General features: G+C 42.7%; 1 protein-coding gene across 1 annotated transcript; it reads right to left on the minus strand.

Moving 5' to 3' along the window:
- Positions 1-4,604: 4,604 nt before the first annotated feature.
- LOC137209352 (quinone oxidoreductase-like protein 2) lies at positions 4,605-22,437 on the minus strand. Its single transcript, XM_067710970.1, is given in 11 exon segments — positions 4,605-4,848; positions 7,065-7,225; positions 11,547-11,664; positions 12,540-12,649; positions 13,648-13,713; positions 14,493-14,551; positions 16,226-16,322; positions 18,410-18,524; positions 18,608-18,689; positions 18,692-18,862; positions 22,407-22,437. Coding segments are annotated over 11 exon segments (1,254 nt in total).
- Between the last annotated feature and the right edge of the window lie 398 nt (positions 22,438-22,835).

Genomic DNA, 22,835 nt, shown 5'->3' on the forward strand with positions numbered 1-22,835 from the left:
GAAATTCTAAAATTAGCTTCAAAGTTGGTATCTTGATATTTTTGAAAACTAACTTTCATTTAAATAGAAAAATAGCTCACATTAAGAAGTAAGTTTGGAGACTTCCCTGGTGACGCAGTGGTTGAGTCCGACTGTCATTGCAGGGGACACGGGTTCGATCCCTGGTCCAGGAAAATCCCACATGCCTCAGAGCAACTAAGCCTGTGCGCCACAACTACTGAGCCTGCGCACTTAGAACCTGTGCTCTGCAACAAGAGGTCACGACAATGAGAAGCACATGTGCCACAATGAAGAGTAGTCCCCACTCACCACAACTAGAGAAAGCCTGCATGCAACAACGAAGACCCAACGCAGCCAAAACTAAACAAAATTTTAAAAATAAATAGATAAATGTGTGCCTTTATGTATTTATTTTAAAAAAAGAAAAAAAAATGGTGCTGGAACAACTGAATATCCAATGCAAAAAAATGAATGAAGACACTGTCCTTATATCTTTCACCAAATTAACTCAAAATGGATCTTATACATGAGTGTAAAAGGCAAAACTAAAAAACTTCCAGAAGAAGACAAGATAAAAACTAAGGCACCTTAGATTTAGGAATGAGTTTTTTAGATATAACACCGAAGCACAATCCATGAAAAAAAATTGGACATATTAAAATTAAAAACTTCTGCTCTGCAAAAGACACTTAAAAGAATAAAAATATAAACCACAGCTTGGAACAAAAATATTTGCAAAATGCATATCTGATAAAGAACTTGTACCTAAAATACACAAAGAATTCTTAAAACTCAACAATAAGAAAACAAACAACCCCATTTACGAATGTGCAAAAGCTCTAAGCAGACACTTTACTAAAGAAAATATACAGGGCTTCCCTGGTGGCACAGTGGTTGAGAGTCTGCCTGCTGATGCAGGGGACACGGGTTCATGCCCCGGTCCGGGAAGATCCCACGTGCCGCGGAGTGGCTGGGCCGTGAGCCATGGCCGCTGAGCCTGCGCGTCCAGAGCCTGTGCTCCACAACGGGAAGGGCCACAACAGTGAGAGGCCCACGTACCGGTAAAAAAAAAAAAAAAAGAAGAAGAAGATATATAGATGGTAAATAAGCATATGAAAAGATGCTCATCATATTGTCATTAGAGAATTGTAAATTAAAACAACAGTGAGATACCTCTACTACACACCTATTGGAATGTCTAAAATCCAAAAACTAACACCACCAAATGCTGATGAGGATGTGGAGCAATGGCAACTCTCATTCTTTATTGATGGGAATGCAAAATGATACAACTACTTTGGAAGACAGTATAGCAGTTTCTTATAAAATTAAACATAATCTTATATGATCCAGCAATCGCATTCCTAAGTATTTACCCAAATGAGTTGAAAATTTACATCTACCCAGAAACCTACACAAGAATGTTTATAGCAGCTTTGTTCATATTTGCCAAAACTTGGGAGCAAACAAGATGTCCTTCTGTAGGTGAATGGGTAAACAAGCTGTAGTATACCCATACAGTGTAATATTATTCAGTGATAAAAAGAAATGGACTATCAAGCCATGAAAAGACATGGAAGAAACTTACAAGATACAAGATCAGCTTACAAAAATTACTGGTATATCTCTATATCAGAAATAATCAACTGGGAAATATAACAGAAATAAAATATTGTTCTCAAGGGCAACAAAACCAGTAAGGTACTTGTAATTAACATAACTCAGAACAATCCACACAACTTTAAGGAGAACAACTTTAAATTCTATTTAAAAACATGAAAGATCTGAATAAATAGCAATATATCCCTGTTCATAAATGAGACAACTTAAAATTGCAAAAATATCAATACTCCTCCAAATTAATCTCTAAAGTCAACACAATTCCATTCAAAATTTCAGCCAGATTTTTTGACGAACTAAAGAAATTTATTCCAAAATTTATCTAAAAGGATAAAGATTCACTAAGAGCTAAGTCATATTTGAAAAAGAAGAACACAGGTGGAAGAGTTACTCTTCCAGATATTAACACATGCTTCAAAGCTAAAGACATAAAACAATGTGATACTATTATAGGAACAGATATGTGAACCAAGGGAATAGAATAGAAAGCAGAGAGCAGACACATACATGTATACCTGGAAACATGAAAAAAATATTACCCAGGCTTTAAAGTTCAGTGAAATTAATTATAATTTCATTTAATCATCTTCATTTTAAAAGAACAAAATATATAAATTCTGGTACTGCTTAGGAAAATTCAAGATTCCTGGTCATTTTAACAGTGAGATAGTTCATTCACATAGATGATTCCATGATAGATGGATAAACTTCATACACTAGAATAAGGTTTCTAAGAAGCAATTTCCTGGCTTGTTTGAAGAGAGAGTTTGACATAGCCATAAGGAGCTCCAATTCTGGAGTCAGAAACACACATGGACTGGATTCCAGGTCTGTCATTACTACATACAATATGGCAGGTTTCTTAGACCTACAAGTCTTGATTTCTTCATCTGCAACATGTGATAAAAATGGTTCATACCTCAAAGGGTTGTTGCGAAGATTAGGTGAGAAGATGCCTGTAAAGTGCTTAGCACAGTTCTTGACCCATAATAAGCACCTAACATCTGTGAGCTGCCGTTATTACTATTATTCTAAATGGCTTGCATATTGAAAGAAGCAGAAAGGGAAGAAATAGTAAATGGATGGTGTGTAAATGAGATGCTTGAAATATGTTAGGGAGCGTGGCCTCGGGGAACAGTTGATAACGGGAAGGTCAGCAGAGTGGGAAGAACTAGAAAAATCCTATGTGCCCTCCTCAGTGAAAAGGAGGGCAAATGGAAGCTGACAGCAGGTTAGTAATTTGTGTTTAAGAGAAGAGAGGATATCATTGTGGATGATTAAAACCGTAATCTACCTCTGGCTTTTTCTCTTACCAGATGCACCTAGAACACACCAAAGCAGAGAAGAAACAGCACAGACTAGCACGCGGTTCCACGCCGGTACTGCCTAACTGTGCTTATCCTCCATCAACAGGTGTATGTGAGCCACAGGTAAAGCAAACCTCAGTTTACGAGTCACATAATAAAAGCCACAAGATGCAAAGGGATCCAGAAATTCTCTAAGCTGGTGGTTTTCAAGTTTTTAAGCCACAAAACCTTTTCTTAAGAAAAGCATGAATAAAAAAATAAAAACGCAGCTACTCAGGCCTCAGCAGCAGAAATGGAGTCCCAGAGCCCAAGAGGCTCAAGTCTACACCTGCAACCCCCCATCCCGAATGTGGCTCGGAAGTATAATCTGAAAGCCACTGATACCGTCCTACCCCTCAACTTTTTTTTTTTTTTTTTTGGCCATGCCACACGTCTTATGGGATATTAATACCCCGACCAGGGATTGAACCCGGCCCTGGCAGTGAAAGTGCCACGTCCTAATGACAGGACCGTCAGGGAATTCCTGCCCCTCAACTTCAGAGATGTGGAAAGTGAAGGTCAGAAAGGCGAGAGGACTTCCACAAAGTTGTAACCACATGGGGACAGAGCTAAAACAGAATCGAATCCAACAGTTATCTGACGGCCAGTCAGGTTCTCTTTTTACCACTGAACATTACCTTCTTGACTGACATACCAAAAAGATGAGGAGGAAAGTAAAACATGTTTGAGAAGAATGTGCCTCATCATAGGAAAAACATAAAAATGGAAGGCTGGAGAGCAATGAAGCCTGGCAGCTTGGGCTCCACGAATCTGCATATGAATGGAACACCACCTCCATCAGTGGCTGACTAGAGTTACCAGAACAGTTTTTTGAACACTAAAACAAATTAAGCCAAAAAAAAAAAAAAACCCCTTCAGCAATTCCCTGAAGGTCCAGTGGTTAGGACTCAGTACTTTCACTGCCAGGGTCCGGATTTCGATCCTTGGTTGGGAAACTAAGGTCCCATAAGCCACAAGGTGCAACCAAAAGAAAAAAAACCCTTCACAGCGAATGCATAACAGAATCACATTTACAACTATACTGCATATGAATGCGCACAATTATACTTTGGAGGAAGTTCAGGCCACATTAATGGGACTGTGAGGGAATGAAAAAGGGCTTGAACAGCCAATGAAATTAACTACAGTGACTAATGGATGAATTATATAGTCATATGATACTGAGCATGATTTTGGTGTTCTGTTCACAGAACTCCAGCTTAAATCATCTGGTTGTACTTTAAAGGAGTCTGTATTCTAAAATCAAAGGTCAAGTTAAGTGCTTCCTTTCTAGACTTGTATGTTGTGAAGTTCAGAGTTCATATCAACACGGGTAAATTATTTTCTAAGTACTACCACATCCCTCTATTTAAGACACCAGTGATGTAGACAGAGCCCTCAAAATCCAGCTCCTTCATGGCCTTCACAGTTTCAGTTTCCCACTGGCTTACTAGGCCTGAGTATACAGCCATACAACCCAACAGGGAGAAATCCTATGACTCTGCAGCCTGTGACACCTCATTATTCTGCACTGTGTTTACTCTTTAATTCTATAAAAGGAGGATTTATAGTACCTAGAGAGAAACTATCCAGTAGTTTGGCACAGATTATTTCCTGGCCTTATCTACAACACATCCCTTAAGAGCGTCTCACTTCCTCCAGCTTAAAAACCGCTCCAATGTATGGCTGGATGCACCCTTCCTGGCAGTACTGAATTGCTGAGGACAGGCCTCTGAAGAAGAGGGGAAAGTTCTGGTCCTGCTATCGGCCCCAGTACAGCCCCATGGCAGAGATATTCTTCAGGAGCAGAAGACTGGCCGGCACAGAAGCAATGGTTCCTCCAGCAACACCCACCACCACAATCCTGCCCTCCCATGCCAGGCTGAGGGGAAAAGGAGAAGAAAAAAAGATTATAAAAGGCAATGTACATTCACAGCCATTAGGATGGCTACTATTTAAAAAAAGAAAAAAAAACAGAAATTAAGTGTTGGTAAGGATTTAGAGAAATGGAACCCTCATGGACTGTTGGTGGGATTGTAAAATGGTGCAAATGCTATGGAAAACAGTATGGAGGTTCCTCAAAAAATTAAAAATAGAACTACCATATGATCCAGAAATCTCAGTTCTGAATCTATATCCAAGAGAAGTGAAAGCAGGGTCTTGAAGAGATATTTGTACACCCATGTTTACAGCAGTACTATCTATAATAGCCAAGAGGTGGAAACAATCCAAATGTCCATCAACTGATGGATGTTTAAACAAAATGTGTTATATACATACAGTAGAATATTATTCAGCCTCAAAAAGGAAGGAAATCCTGTCACATGTTAAAACATGCATGAACCTTGAGGCCATTATGGTAAGTGAAATAAGCCATTTACAAAAAGACAACTACTGTATTATTCTACTTATATGGGGTATCTAAAGTAGTCGAATTCATAGAAGCAAAGTAGAATGTGGTTACCAACGGCTGGGGAGAAGCGGGGAAAGAGGAGCTGTTGTTTAATGGATATAGAATTCAGCTTTGCAAGAAGAAAAACTTATGAAGATCTGTTTCACAACAATGTAAATATACTTAACACTACTGAACTTACACTTTACAATGGTAAATGTAGCAAGTCTTTTGTTATGTATTTTTTACCACAATAAAAAAAACACAGAATGAGGGGAGAGAAAGCAATGTACATTAATTCAGAGAGACAAAGTAGGTTTTGGGGGTGGGGGGCAGGTGTGTAATGGGTACAGAGTTTTTGTTGGGGATGTTGACACAACATTGTCAATATGTTTAATTGTATACTTACAAATGGTTAAAATGCTAAATATTAGGTTACTGTATATTTTACCACAATTAACAAAAAAAGCAACATGCATTAAACACCCAGCTGGGAATTCCTATTGACCTTACAAACTGGCAGGGGTGACCCATTCTACACCAATTTGTATTCCTCAGTAGGAAAATAGAAAAATAAGCCGTAAGCAAGATAGTAGGGGGTCAGAGAAACTAGCCAGTCTTGTAAGGGAACCCACTTTAGAATCAAAACTGTCTATTTAACTACTCAACTACTTTGTGGAAGGGAATCAGGTATAAACAGATATCATTCCAATGCTGAACAACTCAGTTTGAAAATTTTGAACTTAGGAAGCAAGAATAAGAATTCAGACACTCTCATGAAGCATCATTTGCTTTACACTAAGGCTTACTTTAGGACTCATTTAATTTATATACTTTTCTAGGGAATTTTGAATAATTGACAAAATACTATTACCTGGAAGGCAAGAGAAGGGTATGAATTAGCAGTCCTCTGTCCTGGCTCCCCATTTAGTCAACACACTCCTCCCTTTGCCTCCTGTCTAAGCACAGTAGTGGACACAGTGCAGTGATGCACAGGGGCTATAGAACCACATGGATCCCTTCTGTGGGCAAGCTGCTCTCTCTGCTTCTGTTTCTTCTACTTTAAACTAAGATAAACCACAAAACTGTGCTTACCAGGATGACACAAGAAATGAAGTTAACATTATCAGAGCCCTTCAGGGTCTCTGGTTGAAACAGAATGAGAATTGGTGTGGTTACAGCAGTCCCATGAAATCTCCAGTGATTTTTTTTTTTTTTAATAAAACAAGTCAAGGAGACACCTATACTGGTGGCTGCTTCAGAAACCAGTAAGATCAAAAGAGTCTGTACCTTGCTGCTCAGTGAACTGGGAGACTGCCACCCCAGTAATTCTAACATCTGAACAATGATCTCAAGAATTACCGACACCATGTATATAAAGTAGTTAGTGGGGGCAGGCATAGCTGAATTTAACACATGTATAATTTCTAAAACATTTGATATTGCCAACTAGAGAGTCCGCAGTCGTTTTTTGGATATTTTCCAGTTGGCTATTTTGTTTTTGCTATATTTAAGCATTTCCTGATTTTCCCTCTGCTTCTATTCCTTTTCACCCAGACACTCAGCTGTTCTCGTTGATGCCAGTGGCTATGGGAAAAGTGAGCAGCAAAGACAAAAAAGAAGCAAGGCCAGAAGGAAGACAGAGGTCTGGAAAGGTTTCTGCAGAGGCCCAGGTCTAGCCCACTCGGGAGGACCACTGCATGTACCTGCGGAGAGCCTCCAGGAAGATATCTCCTTCCACGGTATCAATGACCACGTTCACCCCGCCACTGCCCACCAGCTTCCCCACTGCTTCCTTCAGGCTGCCCTGACTGTAGCTCACGATGGACTGTGCACCCCTCTGCATTGCCAGCTTGCACGGCTGCAGCTATTACCTACATAAAGAACACAATGCTTCTGATGGTCCAGAATACATACCAAGAAGGCTCACCCCACCCACCCAGCCTCCAACTAAAGAAGGAAACCAGCGTGACCTCACTGTCCTAGCATCAGCCTCAACCCAACACATAAGGCCCATCACACAGCACCATCACACTGGCCCCTGCATACCCACTGGCAACGTGATCCACATTTCCAGGAATCCTGGAACCCCAGTGGGTCTAGCTAGGCGACAGTTCAGGAGACACTCACAAGTTCTTCTCCAAATGCAAATTAAAACCACCATTTATTGAGTACCCACTATGAGTCAAGTAGTAAGGACACAAGCTAAATAACCAGCTTAGAGTCAAAAAAGCAAGATCCAGCAGTATGATGGCAGAAGTACTGCCATCATACTGGGTCCAGTATGTGCAAGCTAGAGGTGTCTAACCTCGATCTACAAGATCAGGAAAAACTTCTCAGAGGGTAAAACATGATTCAATGGAAAGATCTTGAAGTCAGACAGACCTGAGCTCAAATCCTGGCTCTACTACTAACTAGCTGTATTACCTAAGGCAAATTACTCAGTAAGAACTAACACTTACATGGTGCTTACTATGTGCCCAACACTATTCTAAATGCTTTACATATATTAATAACTCATTTAATCTTAATATCCCAATAATACGCATACTATTATTATCCCCATTTTAAAGATGAAGAAACTGAGGCAAAAGAGGTTAAGTATCTTGCCCAAGGTCACACAGCTCATGGGAGGCAGAACTGGGATCCAAACCCAGGTAATTCGTCTCTAGAGTTCATGCTTTTAACCTCTATTTTGCCTGCCAACTCCTCTAAGCTTCAGTTACCCCATCCATAAAATAAGATAAATTTTTAAAATTAAATGGAATACTGTCTATAAAGCACTTAGAAAACAAAGTGTTGGATAAACTGAATCTATTGTTACACATATGCAATCGTTTATTCTATTTAAACCTCATAAGAACATTATGGGGGAGGTACAGTTACTCCCATTCTGTAGATGGAAACAAAGACCCAGAAAGGTTAAGTATTGGGTCGGCCAAAAAGTTTGTTCGGTTTTAAGTAAAAATAAAAGACACATTTTTCATTTTCATGAAGAACTTTACTGAACAATGTATTCACTAACCGAACAAACTTCTTGTCCAACCCAATAATTAAGCCAGGATCATCCAGGTAGTAGGTGATAGAACAACTATTCAAATCCAATGCTGCTGATTCCAAAGCCCATGCTTTTCCACTCCATCACCCTGGGAGAAAGCCATGCCTAAGACCTGCCAAAGATGGCATAGATGGCTGTGGGCGATATTGTGAGGAAGTCTGGGGTTTGGAAGTCTCCAGAAAATCTTCAGACATTCAAGAATTGCCTAGAGGTGCCTTATCCCTGAGCAGCATCCACTAGCCCAAGCACTTTGGCCCCAAGGTGACATTCAGAATGTGCAAACACCCAAGAACATCTGTGTCCTTAAAAAATTCCAAACTCACCCATAACTATTTGAAACTGAAAGTTACCCTCATATACTCCCCAGTGGAACCCTCAAACATCTGCGTTTCACTGACTGCTATCAGCACACAGTGCCATAGAGGGAAGACACCAGTCGAGGGTCAGGCACCTGATTCCAACCCCAGGATTCTCTGTAGGTCCCAGTGAGGCCTGCTGTGAATCATTTTCTCTCTTCGTGCCTCACCTTCTTTGTCTGTGAAATAGGGATAATAAACACTTTCATTCCCCATCTCCCAAGGGGTCTGTGAGGACCAAGGGTAAGATAATTGCTGTGGAGGCAATGTGAAAGCAATATGAAATACTGTGAATGAAAGATGTTATCAAAATGACCTGTTCCAAGTAGGTGGCATGATGACATTATATTTTGTTTGTTTTTGCTTAAAACCATTATTGCTGCTAAAGAAAATACAGCTTAGATTAATTTTAATATCTGAATTAAAACAAATTTTTCTCTCTACTTAACTTCCTATAACTATTTAAAACAAATGGTAGGGACTTCCCTGGTGGTGCAGTGGATAAGACTCCACGCTCCCAATGCAGGGGTCCCGGGTTTGATCCCTGGTCAGGGAACTAGATCCCACATGCATGCCACAACTAAGGAGCCCACCTGCTGCAACTAAGACCCAGTGCAACCAAAAAAAAAAAAAAAAAAGTAGCAGAATCTCCTTTTAAAATAAATTAAAAATAGGGCTTCCCTGGTGGCGCAGTGGTTGAGAATCTGCCTGCCAATTCAGGGGACACAGGTTCGAGCCCTGGTCTGGGAAGATTCCACATGCTGCGGAGCTACTAGGCCCGTGAGCCACAACTACTGAGCCTGCGCATCTGGAGCCTGTGCTCCGCAACAAGAGAGGCCGCGATAATGAGAGGCCCGCGCACCGCGATGAAGAGTGGCCCCGCTTGCCGCAACTAGAGAAAGCCCTCTCACAGAAACGAAAACCCAACACAGCCAAAAATAAGTAAATAAATATTTTTTTAAAAAAATTAAAAATAAATAAATAAAACAAATGGTACAGTTTTATCTTCCCAGAAATGTTAAATAGTCAGTGGTTCTAGACTTCGAGACTAACTGTGAGACTAACTAATGAGACTAACTGTGGTCTCCCCGCTAAGAGAGGTGCTAAAAGCCCTCACTTTTGAGTTGAAATGTGTTAATACTCCATGAAGAGCCTCCTGGTATCTAAGACTGCTTTCAGAACTCATATGTCCTTCCCAAAAGAAAGTCAATGTGAGAAAAGAGAGTTGCCACCTGGAGAAATTCCACACCAGTCCAATTATCACCAAACCTGTATAGCATCTTGGCGCCTCTGGATATCCCCACCGCAGGCTACGCAGGAACCTCACACTCAGCACATCCAAAACTGAACTCACCATATCCTCCTGGGTCCTCAGTCCCAGCAAATGGCAAATCCCCAAGTGCACCTAGTTTGCGCCTTCCCACTCAATATCTAATAATAACAGGATCCCTTTTTAAGGGATCCTCCATGACACACCATGCCCTCAAACCGGCACATGGCACGAGTGACCTCAATATTCCCACAACCACCCAATGAGAAAGCATTATTGTACAAATGAGGAAACTGAAGCTGTTAAGCCAGAGACAGAGCTACAGTTTGCCCCTAGGTCAGGCTAATGTCAAAGTCTTTGTTCCTTCAACTATATCAGGATGCTCCCCAGTCACCAAATTCTCTATTTTCTTCTACTTTGGTATCTCTCTGATCATCGCTTCCAGTGCCTTGTTTCAAGTATCATCACCTCTGGCTTGGATTGCTCCAGGAATCTGTCCTATTGCCTCTGACCTTGCCCCTATCCCTCATCCCCACTGCTACCAAAGTGAACTTTGCAAAATGCAAAGATGATCATGTCACTTCTCTACAAAATCCTCAATAGCTCCTGCAGCTTCCAAGAAATGTTCAAATTCCTCAGTGTCTCATGATCTTATCTCTGCTCCGCTCCCTAGAGTCATCTCCCACTGTTCCCCACACATATCCTTCGCTCCACAGATGCTATTTGCAATTCCCTGAATGCATCACGTTAGTACCTATGTCTCTGTCTTCTAATATGTCCTCCCACCACTAAAATGGCCTTCCCTTCCCTTCTTCCTCTATTCAACTGCTATCAGTCCTGCAAAAGTCAGCTTAAACGTCCACCTCCTCCAAGAAATCCTTCTTCTCTAACACCTGCAGCCTCCGAGAAAAGCCCCTGTAGAGAGGTGGGTCTTGCTTTCATGTATTTATTCATTCATTCAAGAAATAATTATTGAGTGCCTACTAAGGTCTCGGCACCATGTTAGGTGCTGGGACTGCAATAATGAATCAAACAGACACTACTCCTGCCTTGATGGGGATTACAGTCCAGTGGGAGGGACACATTGATCTAGTAATGACACAAGTAAAGGATTAACCACATGCTATGAAAGAGAAGTACAGGATGCTATGAGACCACATACAAATAGTCCAGGGGAGGGGACAAACATCTCCTGAGGGACAAAGAATACTTCTCCAAAAAAGCGACATCTGAGTTTAAATTTGAAGCTCGGGGGGGACAGTTTAGAGCATTATAGGTAGAAGGAATAGAATCTTCAGAGGTTGTGAAGCGAATTGAACCTTGCCAGGTTCTAGTAACTTAGAAGGATGAGTGGTTTACTCCTAAGTCCCCTCACTAGTCTGCAAGCAAACAGATGGCAAGACCCTACTCTAGGTTACTTTACATCCCCAGTAACTTGCATATGATTTTTAATAAACAAATGAATAGATTCCATGTTTGAAAACAAGAGGTATGATATTTTTTAATGGAGAATCAAACATGCAAATACCTTGACCTTGAAGTGACCTTGAAGAACACTTGCTGCCACATCAATCACGGCACGGCCTGTGGCTCCAGCTGCTGCTGTCACTAAAATAGCTTCTCTGTGCCAGAGAAAGATGAGTGTTACTCAAGACATCAAAAATCCTCCAACGGTATGATTTCACGAACATTTTGAAGCTAGGACATTTTCAAGCAAGAAGAGAACTGAGAGGCCATTTCATTCGACCTTTCATGTACATGTACACATATATGTATGCTCTCCAGCTTCTCAGGCTGGGTTATGTATGTAGATCAGTGCTAATTTAGTCCCGTCTTGAAGACTTCCCAGGTAAGGGTCCTTAATCTCTCTAGGTAGTCTCTTCCTCATTCCAGTGGCAGCCTTCCTTTGCACTACCACTCCAATTTCTGCTTCATAAATTCTGTCCTAAAATCATTCTCCTACTAAACACTTCCAAATTTTAGAAGGTAACAGCCACTGCTCAACTAAGCCCATCTCCCTGGATCAATTCTGAGGCTCTCTGAAAAGAGCAAGAAGCTGTAGTTATGCTCCAGGTAAAGTGGGAAATTCAGCACCTCTGAGTTTGAAATATCCCACTTAGGTACACCCAACCAAGCCTCACAGAAACAAATACCACAGGCCTCCATTAAAACCAGAGTGAAGCGAGTTTAAATAAACCAGCTGGCTAAAATGTAAAGTTTTCTAGGAGGTGATATCCAGAGGAGTCAGACTTGAGGGACAGATTTCTCCAAATACATGTTGGCCAAGTTCTCAGTCTACCATTCCCTCTCAGACAAAAGGATATCCCCACTGTCACCAGACTCCAATCTTGGGTCACTCACTACCTTCCTTCGGCCTTTCCTCAGATAGACATGAGGTAAGGGTCAGGGAAAGGAAAGGAAGGGGCAAGGTCTTGGTGGACACTTCTGGTATCAGAGAAGGTACCATCTAGCCCTCTATTGTCTACACAGTTCTCACCCAGGCTGGGTATGGGCCTGACGCTCCAAGGCCAAAGTAGCAGTGCCATAAGATACCAGCAGGGCAGCAGCTTCTCGGAGGGGGACCCTTTCTGGAATCTGCCACAGTGCCTATAAAAGAGATAACAGTGACTTAGAGATTAAGCACCTGTACCTTTTCATAGAGGCTGCTCAATATATATATTATGATTTGATTTGCAAAGGGCAACACATGTCAGGAACCAAGCCCAGTGGAAGTCAAGACCAAGCGAGCAGTGGCCAAGTTCAAGACTTGGGTGCATCACTCTTCGAAAATCCTAAGGCTGGCATCTGGATCAGGAAGGAACCAGCTTACAGAGGAGGTAACACAGGCCACTGTAGTATAATGAGTGAACTGGATGGTATAAAAATTTTACCTCACATAAAGCTGTTTTTTAAAAAAGTGTACAGTTCACCACTAGGGGGCATCATTCACATCCTGCACAAACATAGCCCACCCCACGCCCACCCTCGCTGGCAACGTTCCCAGGACTCTCTCTTTCACAAGCTTGATGTGGGGAAGAAACCCATTACATCCAGCTCAATGCCCCAAACCAGTTTTTCTACCAAAACCCCCTAACTATGGTCCACTTGGAGAGCCAGTCAGTTGCTCCGGGGCTCAGAAAACAAAATGCCCTTCTTCATTAAACCACTCTACACAAACAAACCTCTGTGCAAGTGTTGTCACACCGATATAAAAAAGGGGTTTAGGGCTTCCCTGGTGGCACAGTGGTTGAGAGTCCGCCTGCCGATGCAGGGGACACGGGTTCGTGCCCCGGTCCGGGAAGATCCCACATGCCGCGGAGCCGCTGGGCCCGTGAGCCATGGCCGCTGCGCCTGCGCGTCCGGAGCCTGTGCTCCGCAACGGGAGAGGGAGGCCACAACAGTGAGAGGCCCGCGTACCGCAAAAAGAAAAAAAAGGGGCGTTTAGCATTTGAAAGAAAGAAGTGCTTGGCTGAGAAACAAGATATAACCAAAAGAATACAAAGAAAGAGAGGGAAAGGAGAAGAAGGAATGATGGATAGATGAAAAGTAAAGAAAAGAAAGCAGAAAAAATATCTCCAAGGACTAGTATTGAGAGGTAGGGCTACCTTGTGGTCAGTGATGCATTCTTCAGCCATACCATTAAAGCCACTCACGCCAATAACTCCATCTCCCTGAAGGGAAAATACCATTAAGGGTATGTTCAAATGCATGCCCTTGCTATTTATCCCTTCCCGAATTAATCCAAAAAAGAAAGAAAATCTTTCTTTCCGACCCACTGAGACACAGGTTCCCTTAATTATCTGTTCAGTGTTACTGTTCAGTAAATAATTCAGCCATTTTCTCACTACCCCCATCAGGTGGCCAAGCCAATCTGAGCACATTTTGGACAATGATAGGACTGAGCAAGAAAAAGACTAATATGGGGCTTCCCTGGTGGCACAGTGGTTGAGAGTCCACCTGCCGATGAAGGGGACACGGGTTCGTGTCCCGGTCTGGGAAGATCCCATATGCCGCGGAGCCGCTAGGCCCATGGCCGCTGAGCCTGTGCGTCCGGAGCCTGTGCTCCGCAACGGGGGAGGCCACAACATGAGAGGCCCACATACCGCAAAAAAAAGAAAAAAAGAAAAGAAAAGAAAAGAAAAAGACTAATATGAATTAGAATCCCAGTGTTCATTTCTTTCACGAGACTGAAACTTGAGAATTCTCTATCCTCTCAGTAACTAAAAATCCAGGTGCTGCCTTTTATTAGTAATAAAATATTTAACGAAGCCAGGAACTTCCACAGACTTCCTTCCCTCAATTCAGAATTAGTTTCTCCCTGCTCCGTCTCGTTTTCCCTTTGGTGTCTGCTGGCAAAGTCCAGGAGAAGCAAGACCCTTTGGCTACAAATGAGGTTAGCACATTTCTCATAGTTACCCACACATCAATTCCCTAGATTCAACTAATTTACCTCTTTCACCGTGCTGACATCTGTGCCTGTCTCCAATACTGTCCCAGAAAACTCCATTCCTAAAACAAATAGTTTAAAGATTATCTGTAAAGCCCAGCACAAGAGAGATGAGAAAACCCTGATCAACAGGCCGTCCTATGAGTCATCTGGAGCTGAGAGGGTTTGTGTTCCCCCGACCCAGGAAGAAGGGTAAGAGTGTTGTACCCAAAGCACGGGAAAGTGAACTAAGATTTCGTGATAACAACCTAAAAAGCTATAGTAGTCCCATTCTTACCGTGACACAAATGAAAATTGTAAGAATGGGCGAAAGCACAGAGAATCACGGGTACACAAGTACTTTTGACCTTGATCACTGGGGCCTCGGGTTCCTACAGCACCTCAATGACAAATTTACCATATTGTATTTATCTGTTTCCATGTCTCCTCTTCTGAACTATGAGGCCCTCGAGGACATGAACTATATTTATTCACATAGTACTTGGCTCAGTTGGATGAATTGGTGTTGTCTGCCCTTTCCTCTTCTACCTCCAAATTTCTGAATTTAATTATCATACATTTCCCACTTGAGCCGCCAGAAGAATAACTCAATTGAGTATGACATCTTCCCCCATCCAGCATTTCAACAAATACAAACAGAGGGAAATGGTTCCAATTGTTGAGACTTAACCAAGTACCCTAAGGCCAAAACACAGCAACTGTTTTGCAATCACTGTATCCCTAATATGCAATCACTGTATCCCTAATAGTATATATCTGTATAAAATATACATGTACTGTATATTTACAGTATATAACTGTATATTACTTATATATATATATATATATACAGATACATACTAAACTATACTTATATCTCTTTTAATAAATTTCAGCAACAAAAATCAGTCATTGGTCCACATATTCAGGATCTAAATGTAATCAGATTGGGCATAATGCAAATCAGAGAGCAGGCTGCTAAGAAATGTATAACCTGTTTCTTTCTGATCCTCTGGTATTAGGTTTCTTTGGGAATGTATTCATGAGGACTGAGAGTTTTAGCTGCAACCAGATGTTTATGATCCTTCAGGGTAAAAACAAAATTGAGGCACTGTCAAGGAATGAAAGGGAATGACTATGGCCAACGATGGTTCTGATCAGGATTCTGGTGAGTATAATGATATGTAAAATTGTATTTGTTCGTTTACGCATTTTTAAAGTATTTATTGAGGGGTGGATGAAATAAGTGAAGGGGATTAAGAGGTACAAATCTTCAGTTGTAAAATAAAAAGCCACAGGGATGTAATATATAGCATAAGGATATGGTCAATAATATTGTAATAACTTTGTATGGGGCACATGGTTACTGGACTTACCATAGTGATCATTTCATAATGTATGCAAATGTCACATCACTATGTAGTGCACATGAAACTAACATAACATTGTACATCAACTATATTTCAATCAATCAATCCATCAAGTGTTTATTGAGCATCTACTATGAGCCAGATACAAGAGTACTAATGGGGCTGGGGGTGGGGGGAGGGAAATAATGTTGAGCAAGACAGTAATAGAACCTTCCCTCACAGCACTTGCAATCTAGTGATTCTAATTAGTAGTGAGGCTGACATATCTAAGACACCACTGACAGCAGGCAGACACTGCCATCGTAGTGCCCAAGATGAAGCACATGGTTCTGAAAACACTCTATATCTTCTTTTTTTGAAGCAGTCACTTGGCCCCTTCATACTCACCGGGTGTGAAGGGAAGTTGGGGCCTTTCCTGATACTGATCACGACAGGCCAAAATATCAGCAAAGTTAACCCCACAGAAATGGACATCAACTCTGACCTGCAAAGGAAATAGAGCAAAAAGGCAGAGGAGTACACATCTCTGGAAACAAAGTTCATTCAATTATACCATAATATTTACTGAATTTACTGAATGCCTACTATATGCCAGGTACTGAACTAAGTACCAGTGTACATTCATGAGGCAGAATGGACAAGGTCCCTGACCTCATGGAGCTAAGAGTATAGCAGAGAAGACAGACATTAACCAAATAATTATGAGGATTTATGTGTTAAATTACAACTCCTACACAAAATGTTAAGATAGAAATATACGGTGCCACGAAAGCACATAATGGGGAGATTTGACCTTTGGGGGAAATCAAGAGAATCCCCTGTGAAAGTAACACTTGACCTAAGAACCGCTAGGAGTTAACTATTCAAAATAGGGGGGTAGGGAGCCTGGCACAGACAAAAGCAATGGCATGTGCAAAGGCCCGGTGGTGGGGACAAAAGAAAAAACAGCTTAGTGCACAAAGAAGAGAAAAAGATGGGGCTAGAGAGCAAGGCCCACAGCATCTGAGGATGTGTAGGGTTTGCTGAGGATCTTAATCTTTAGCGTAGGAACAGTGGAAGCCATTATAAGATTTTAAGCAAAGGGTAACATGATCAGCTGTTTTGGGAATCAGGAATTCTAGAAGCTAGAACAGGATTCCCCAGCTTATGTGTTTCATGACAGAGCTAGAGCAGAGGCAGGCCTGCAGCAATTTCTCTAGACCTTGTTAAGCAGTGGTTCTCAAAGTGTGGTCCCAGATCACCAGCTTCACTGTCACCTGGCAACTTGTTAGACATCCAAATTCTCAGCCCCCGACCTATTGAATCAGAAACTCTGGGGACAAAGCCCAGCAATCTGTTTTGACAAGGTAATTCTGATGCAGCCTGGACTTAAAGAACTACTGTCATAGACCAACCCAACTCAACAGGGCTTGGAATCACAGGAGGAAATGAAGGCTGAGAGACAGAATCGGTGACATTCATTTATATATTTGTTTGTTTACATTTCCCATATCATACAGAGGTGACCTTATTTATGAGAAGATACTTTATGGGCAAAATGGATTCATTCAACAATATTTTAAGCATCTGCCACATGCCTATGTGGGGATTTAACATTAAATTTAACGTTAAATCCTATGGGGATTTAACGATGGATAAATTCTCATAGTCCCAGCTCTCAGGAGCTAATATCTGACACAGCAGTCCGGACAAATAACAGAACAAAGGAGCCCAGCCCTCAAGCCTATGCACATTGTGTGCTTGACACAGTTGCTGACATGTACAGCACCTATAAATCCTCAAGCCACTCCACCTTGATTCAAGGTGAACATCTTTCAGCATGTGAATCCCAGGAAGCAGACTGGCTGCTGTCCTGCGCTCACCCAAATAATCTATGTAGTCACAGGGTCCATGTTAGTGACACTTCAGGGCTGCAGTCACATTTCTCCCTCTCACCAGCGGTCCCCAACCCTGAGACTCACTGCCTGCTTCACCTTGTCAGAGGTTCTCATTCTCCACGCCAGGTGACAGTGTTACCAAGGTGATCAACAGGCAAAGCCCAAGTGGCTACCCCATTTTCCACCACCCTAAATGTGGGTAAATGCCCACAACCCTAATATAACCCCACCCACCCCAAATCACTGCAGTACACCAGGGGAGGGAACAAGGCACATTATCATGTAAATAGCGTTAGCGGGCTGGCTGTGGGGGAGGAGGGAGGGCAGATAATTAGATGCTGATATTGAAGAAGAGGAAGCAAAGCATGGGGTCCATTTATCTGTGCTAAATCAATAACTTGCAGGTGGTTATGCAAAGTCGTGTGCAAATCAGAATTCTCTGTTTCTAAGGCAACAGCTCTGGGGACTTCTACATTTGTGTTCTGGGGAACAGTCTTCCTTTTGCGCTTCGGCCTTTTTGTGACCCCTGAAAGGGCCTTTCTAGAAGCCCAGCACGAAGTTGCGCTCCAGTCTCGCGGGCGCCCCTTAGCTGAGCACTCGGGAACTCAGTTCCGGTCGGGAGCCCGCGGGGCTTGGGTGGTGGCCGCGGAGAAGGGGCGTCTAGGGGGTCCCGGGGCCAGGCCAGTCACCCTACCTCACGGGGCCAGAGATGGCGGGGGACCGCCTCCTCAAAGGCCAGGGGCTGCTTCAACTCGGCGCCCAGCGCGGCGCGGCCGCGGTAGTGCCTGCCGCAGCCCTGCCCGGCCCTCCTGCAACGCAGAACAAAGGCTCGGGTTCCTGGGGGCGAGCCGGTTAACGCCTTTGGAGGTTCTGTGGTGAGTCAGGGCCGCACCTGCAGAGCCACGCCCGAGGCAAGCACAGTCCTCACGCCGACGCCGACGCCAGGGCCCCGCGCAAGTGTCGACAGAGGGGGAGGTCCGAGCGCGGCAGGAAGAGCAGGACGCCGCCCGCCCCGCCCCGGCCGCCGGGGACTCGCGACCCGACCCAGGCTGGCGGCAGCGGCCGGGACCGCGCCACGGGCCAGTCCCACCCGCGGGAGTGCCGCGCTTCTCCCGGGCGCCCGGGCCCCCTGGTCCCCCGGGGCCCCCTGCAGGTGGAGCCCACTGTGGAGTTGGGGGCGGGGATGGAGGAAGATGAGTAAATAGAAACAGATCCCCGGAGATTAACCTTTGTTGGCATTCTTTGTAGCAAGTTCAGGAGACTTTAAAAACCACACTTGGCGGTTCTTATACAGAGAACAAACTAGTGGTTAATAGTGGAAGGGGGGGTGAGAGGAGGGGCAAGATAGGGGAAGGAGATGAAGAGGTTCAGACTACTAGGTATAAAATAAATAAGATGCAAAGATGTAATGTAGAGCACAAGGAATACCGCCAATACACCTTTAAATGGAGTATAATCTAGAAAAATATTGAATCACTGTGTTGTACACCTGAAACTAATATAACATTGTAAATCAACTACTTCAATAAGACAATGTATAAATAAATAATTAGGGGTTGGGGGGGTCCTCTGCATGTGTGAAATCCTAAATGCATAAAGGCTTTAATGTCTACCTTCAACATCCTATTAGGATTCAATTCTTGTTATTAATTTTCTCACACTTACTGGACCACTTACTTACACTAAAACTGTACAGTTACTAGCAATCCAATGTTAAATGATTCTACGCGAATGCAAAGAGTACTTCCAATTAAAGTCAGGCCAAAACGCCTATGTTCTGCGTGACACATAGTAGATGCTCAACAATTGATTCAAGGACAGTGTACCTGGGTGAACAGGTACACTCTGGGAAAACTGAAAACATAACAGTATAATCTGTGAAAAATTGTAAAACTGGGTAGGTCTCTGTTGCAACAGTAGCCAAATATTTATATACTAGCAATATAAAAGAATGTTATCCTGGGAAGAATGTTTCACTTGACAGATAGCTTTTAAAGACAGTCTGGTACTTCCCTGGTGGCGCAGTGGTTGAGAATCTGCCTGCTAATGCAGGGGACACGGGTTTGAGCCCTGGTCTGGGAGCATCCCACATGCCGTGGAGCAACTAGGCCCTTGAGCCACAACTACTGAGCCTGCGCATCTGGAGCCTGTGCTCCGCAACAAGAGAGGCCGCGATGATGAGAGGCCCGCGCACCGCGATGAAGAGTGGCCCCCGCTTGCCACAACTAGAGAAAGACCTCGCACAGAAACGAAGACCCAAAACAGCAAAAATTAATTAATTAATTAATAAACTCCTACCCCCAACATTTAAAAAAAAAAAAGAATCTGCCTGCCAATGCAGGGGACACGGGTTCGAGCCCTGGTCTGGGAGGATCCCACATGCCGCAGAGCAACTAAGCCCATGTGCCACAACTACTGAGCCTGCACTCTACAGTTCATGAGCCACAACTACTGAGCCCGCATGCTGCAGCTACTGAAAGCCGCGCTTCTAGAGCCCATGTCGCACAAGAGAAGCCACCTCAATGAAAAGCCTGCGCACCGCAACAGAGTAGCCCCTGCTCACAGCAACTAGAGAAAGCCTGCATGCAGCAACGAAGACCCAACACAGCCAAAAATAAATAAATAAATTTATTTAAAAAAAAAAAGTCTGATATCTTTAAAAAGACATCTGGTCAGGGAATTCCCTGGCAGTACAGTGGTTATGACTCCATGCTTCCACTTCAGGTGGCCAGGGTTCAATCCCTGGTGGGGGAACTATTGTAAGATCCCACAAGCCTCCAGGCATAGCCAAAAAAAAAAAAAAAAAAAGATATCTGGTCAAAGAGTGTATAACTTCTGAGGTTCAAGCCCAACTCTACCACCTATTTGTATGGCTTTGGCAATCCTCATGGCTGTGGAACCCAGTTCCTCCCCCATAAAGTGAAAGCATTGGGCAGAATAATCCCTCAGTTGCTAAATTCTGTTTCTATTTTTTTGATGGAAACAATAGTCCAAGATAGCATAGAATTATGGAATGATCCGGAATGGAATAAAGGAAAAATGGAAAGCAAAAATGAAGTAGGAATGAATTTCTGAAATCATGACCTAAAGGCTTTGGTGGGAAAGGAATTCAAAAACCAGTTTCCCACCACAGGTATGTAGGAGAGGTCACCGTTATCTTAAGAGCACTCACAGGGAATTTGAAGTCATTTTAGCCCCACCTCCCTCAGGAAGAAACTGGGCAGAAGAGGAACACGGACTAGAAGGTGAGAAGGTGGAAAATATTATCTTCCATGAAACACTTTGCAAACTCTTAAGTCATTAGGTACATAAAATCAAACCAGGAATAGTGGAGAAATATGAACATTATCATCATCAAAATCAACATTCTGGTTGCCAAATAAGAGTGAGCAACAAGAAATCTCAAGTTTATGAAGTATGAAACCAATATTGATCTGGGGATGAAATGAGTTGTTACATGTGGAAAACATTTTGTAAAATATTAAGTTTTTATACAAGATATAAAGCAAGCAAATTTTTTTAATTAAGTATAGTTGGTTTACATAAAGGGAACAATTTTTAATTGAGCTCCTTGAAAGCAACACCATTTCTTAATCTCCTTTATGTTTGCAGTACTTTGCACAATGCCACACTTTTAGGCACTTAATACATGCTTATCGCTGAATTGTTGAATAAGCAGTCGGTTACCTAGTATCAGTTTTCCAGATAATTGGAAGTATCTCTAAGCATCAGGTTTTTGATTGTTGATTAATTATTTTTATGGAAATTTTTTCTATTGTCATTTTCATAATATCTTTGTTATTCTCAGGGCATATGAAAATCAGTGAGTTTGGAGAAATCTATCAATACCGCATTCTACATTTATAACAGTATCTGAAGAAAATAGCAAAAGGCCCTTTAAGAAGAATCTTGGAGGGAGATGAAAGTATCTTAGGTAATTGAGGTGATTTTAAGCACTTATATGCAAAATAACTTTCACTTTTCCAAAGAACTTCAAAGGTAAGTGACAAGGCATTTAATAGTAGCTGCTATAGTAGCAAAAGAAGCATTTTAGCTGATCCATCAAATTGCTGCCACCACATTATACTGTCTAGTTTTTGTTATCATTTCTGGTTATTTTGTTTTATGTGGGGTAAGGTAGGAAAGTGAAGAGGAAGAACAAAATTTGAGTCCTGGCGGAGAATAAGACCAAGCAAACTAAATCCGAAATGATCACTCCTCTGCGAAGAAAGAATCTCTAACTGCCCTACAAACCAGTTTGAGGGCTCGTTAGGAAGTAAAAGAGTAACAGATGACTCTTCCTGCTGGTACAGCTCACATGAAGAGATAATATTTAACATCCAGAAGCTGCTGGAGGGCTGAGGGTGGAGAGCTGAATACACAAACAGCTATGTTTTCACAGAATAATAGACAAACAGTATATAAACAATACAAATACCATGCAGGACTGTGCTGAAAATGTAAAAGTAGCCCCCCACAGTTACAATGCTTTATCCAATAGTTTGTCAGTGCCTTGAGAATAGAGACCGTGTGTCTCAGTAGCCCAGTTGACCACTACATCTAGCACACAGCAGATACTCAGTACATTAGGAAGTTAGGAAGCCAGGGGCCCCTCACGCTGTGTGGGAGAGCTACCAGCACATTACCATTCAAAGCCACAGCCAAAAAATGTTAAGGAGTCTTGCACCTACTTTCTTGCCGAAGTATACAGCTGCCGGGCATGACCTGATCCTTTTTTCTGACTAGTTCAGTATTGCCATTATAGATACATTATTATCTTCTACCAAAAAAGATGTCTCCCAAGAGTCTTGAGGTGCGTTGTAGTTTGCCTTTTCATTGAATTCCCCCAGATAGCTCTTTCTGACTGTTGCAGTTGCAGTTAACTTTTTTTTTTTTTTTTTTTTTTTTTGCGGTACGCGGGCCTCTCACAGCTGTGGCCTCTCCCGTTGCGGAGCACAGGCTCCGGACGCGCAGGCTCAGCGGCCATGGCTCACGGGCCCAACCGCTCCGCGGCATGTGGGATCTTCCCAGACCAGAGCACGAACCCGTGTCCCCTGCATCGACAGGCGGACTCTCAACCACTGTGCCACTGGGGAAGCCCGCAGTTAACTTTTATCAAC

The sequence above is a fragment of the Pseudorca crassidens genome, chromosome 2 (genome assembly GCF_039906515.1).
Source record: "Pseudorca crassidens isolate mPseCra1 chromosome 2, mPseCra1.hap1, whole genome shotgun sequence".
Taxonomy (NCBI): domain Eukaryota; kingdom Metazoa; phylum Chordata; class Mammalia; order Artiodactyla; family Delphinidae; genus Pseudorca; species Pseudorca crassidens.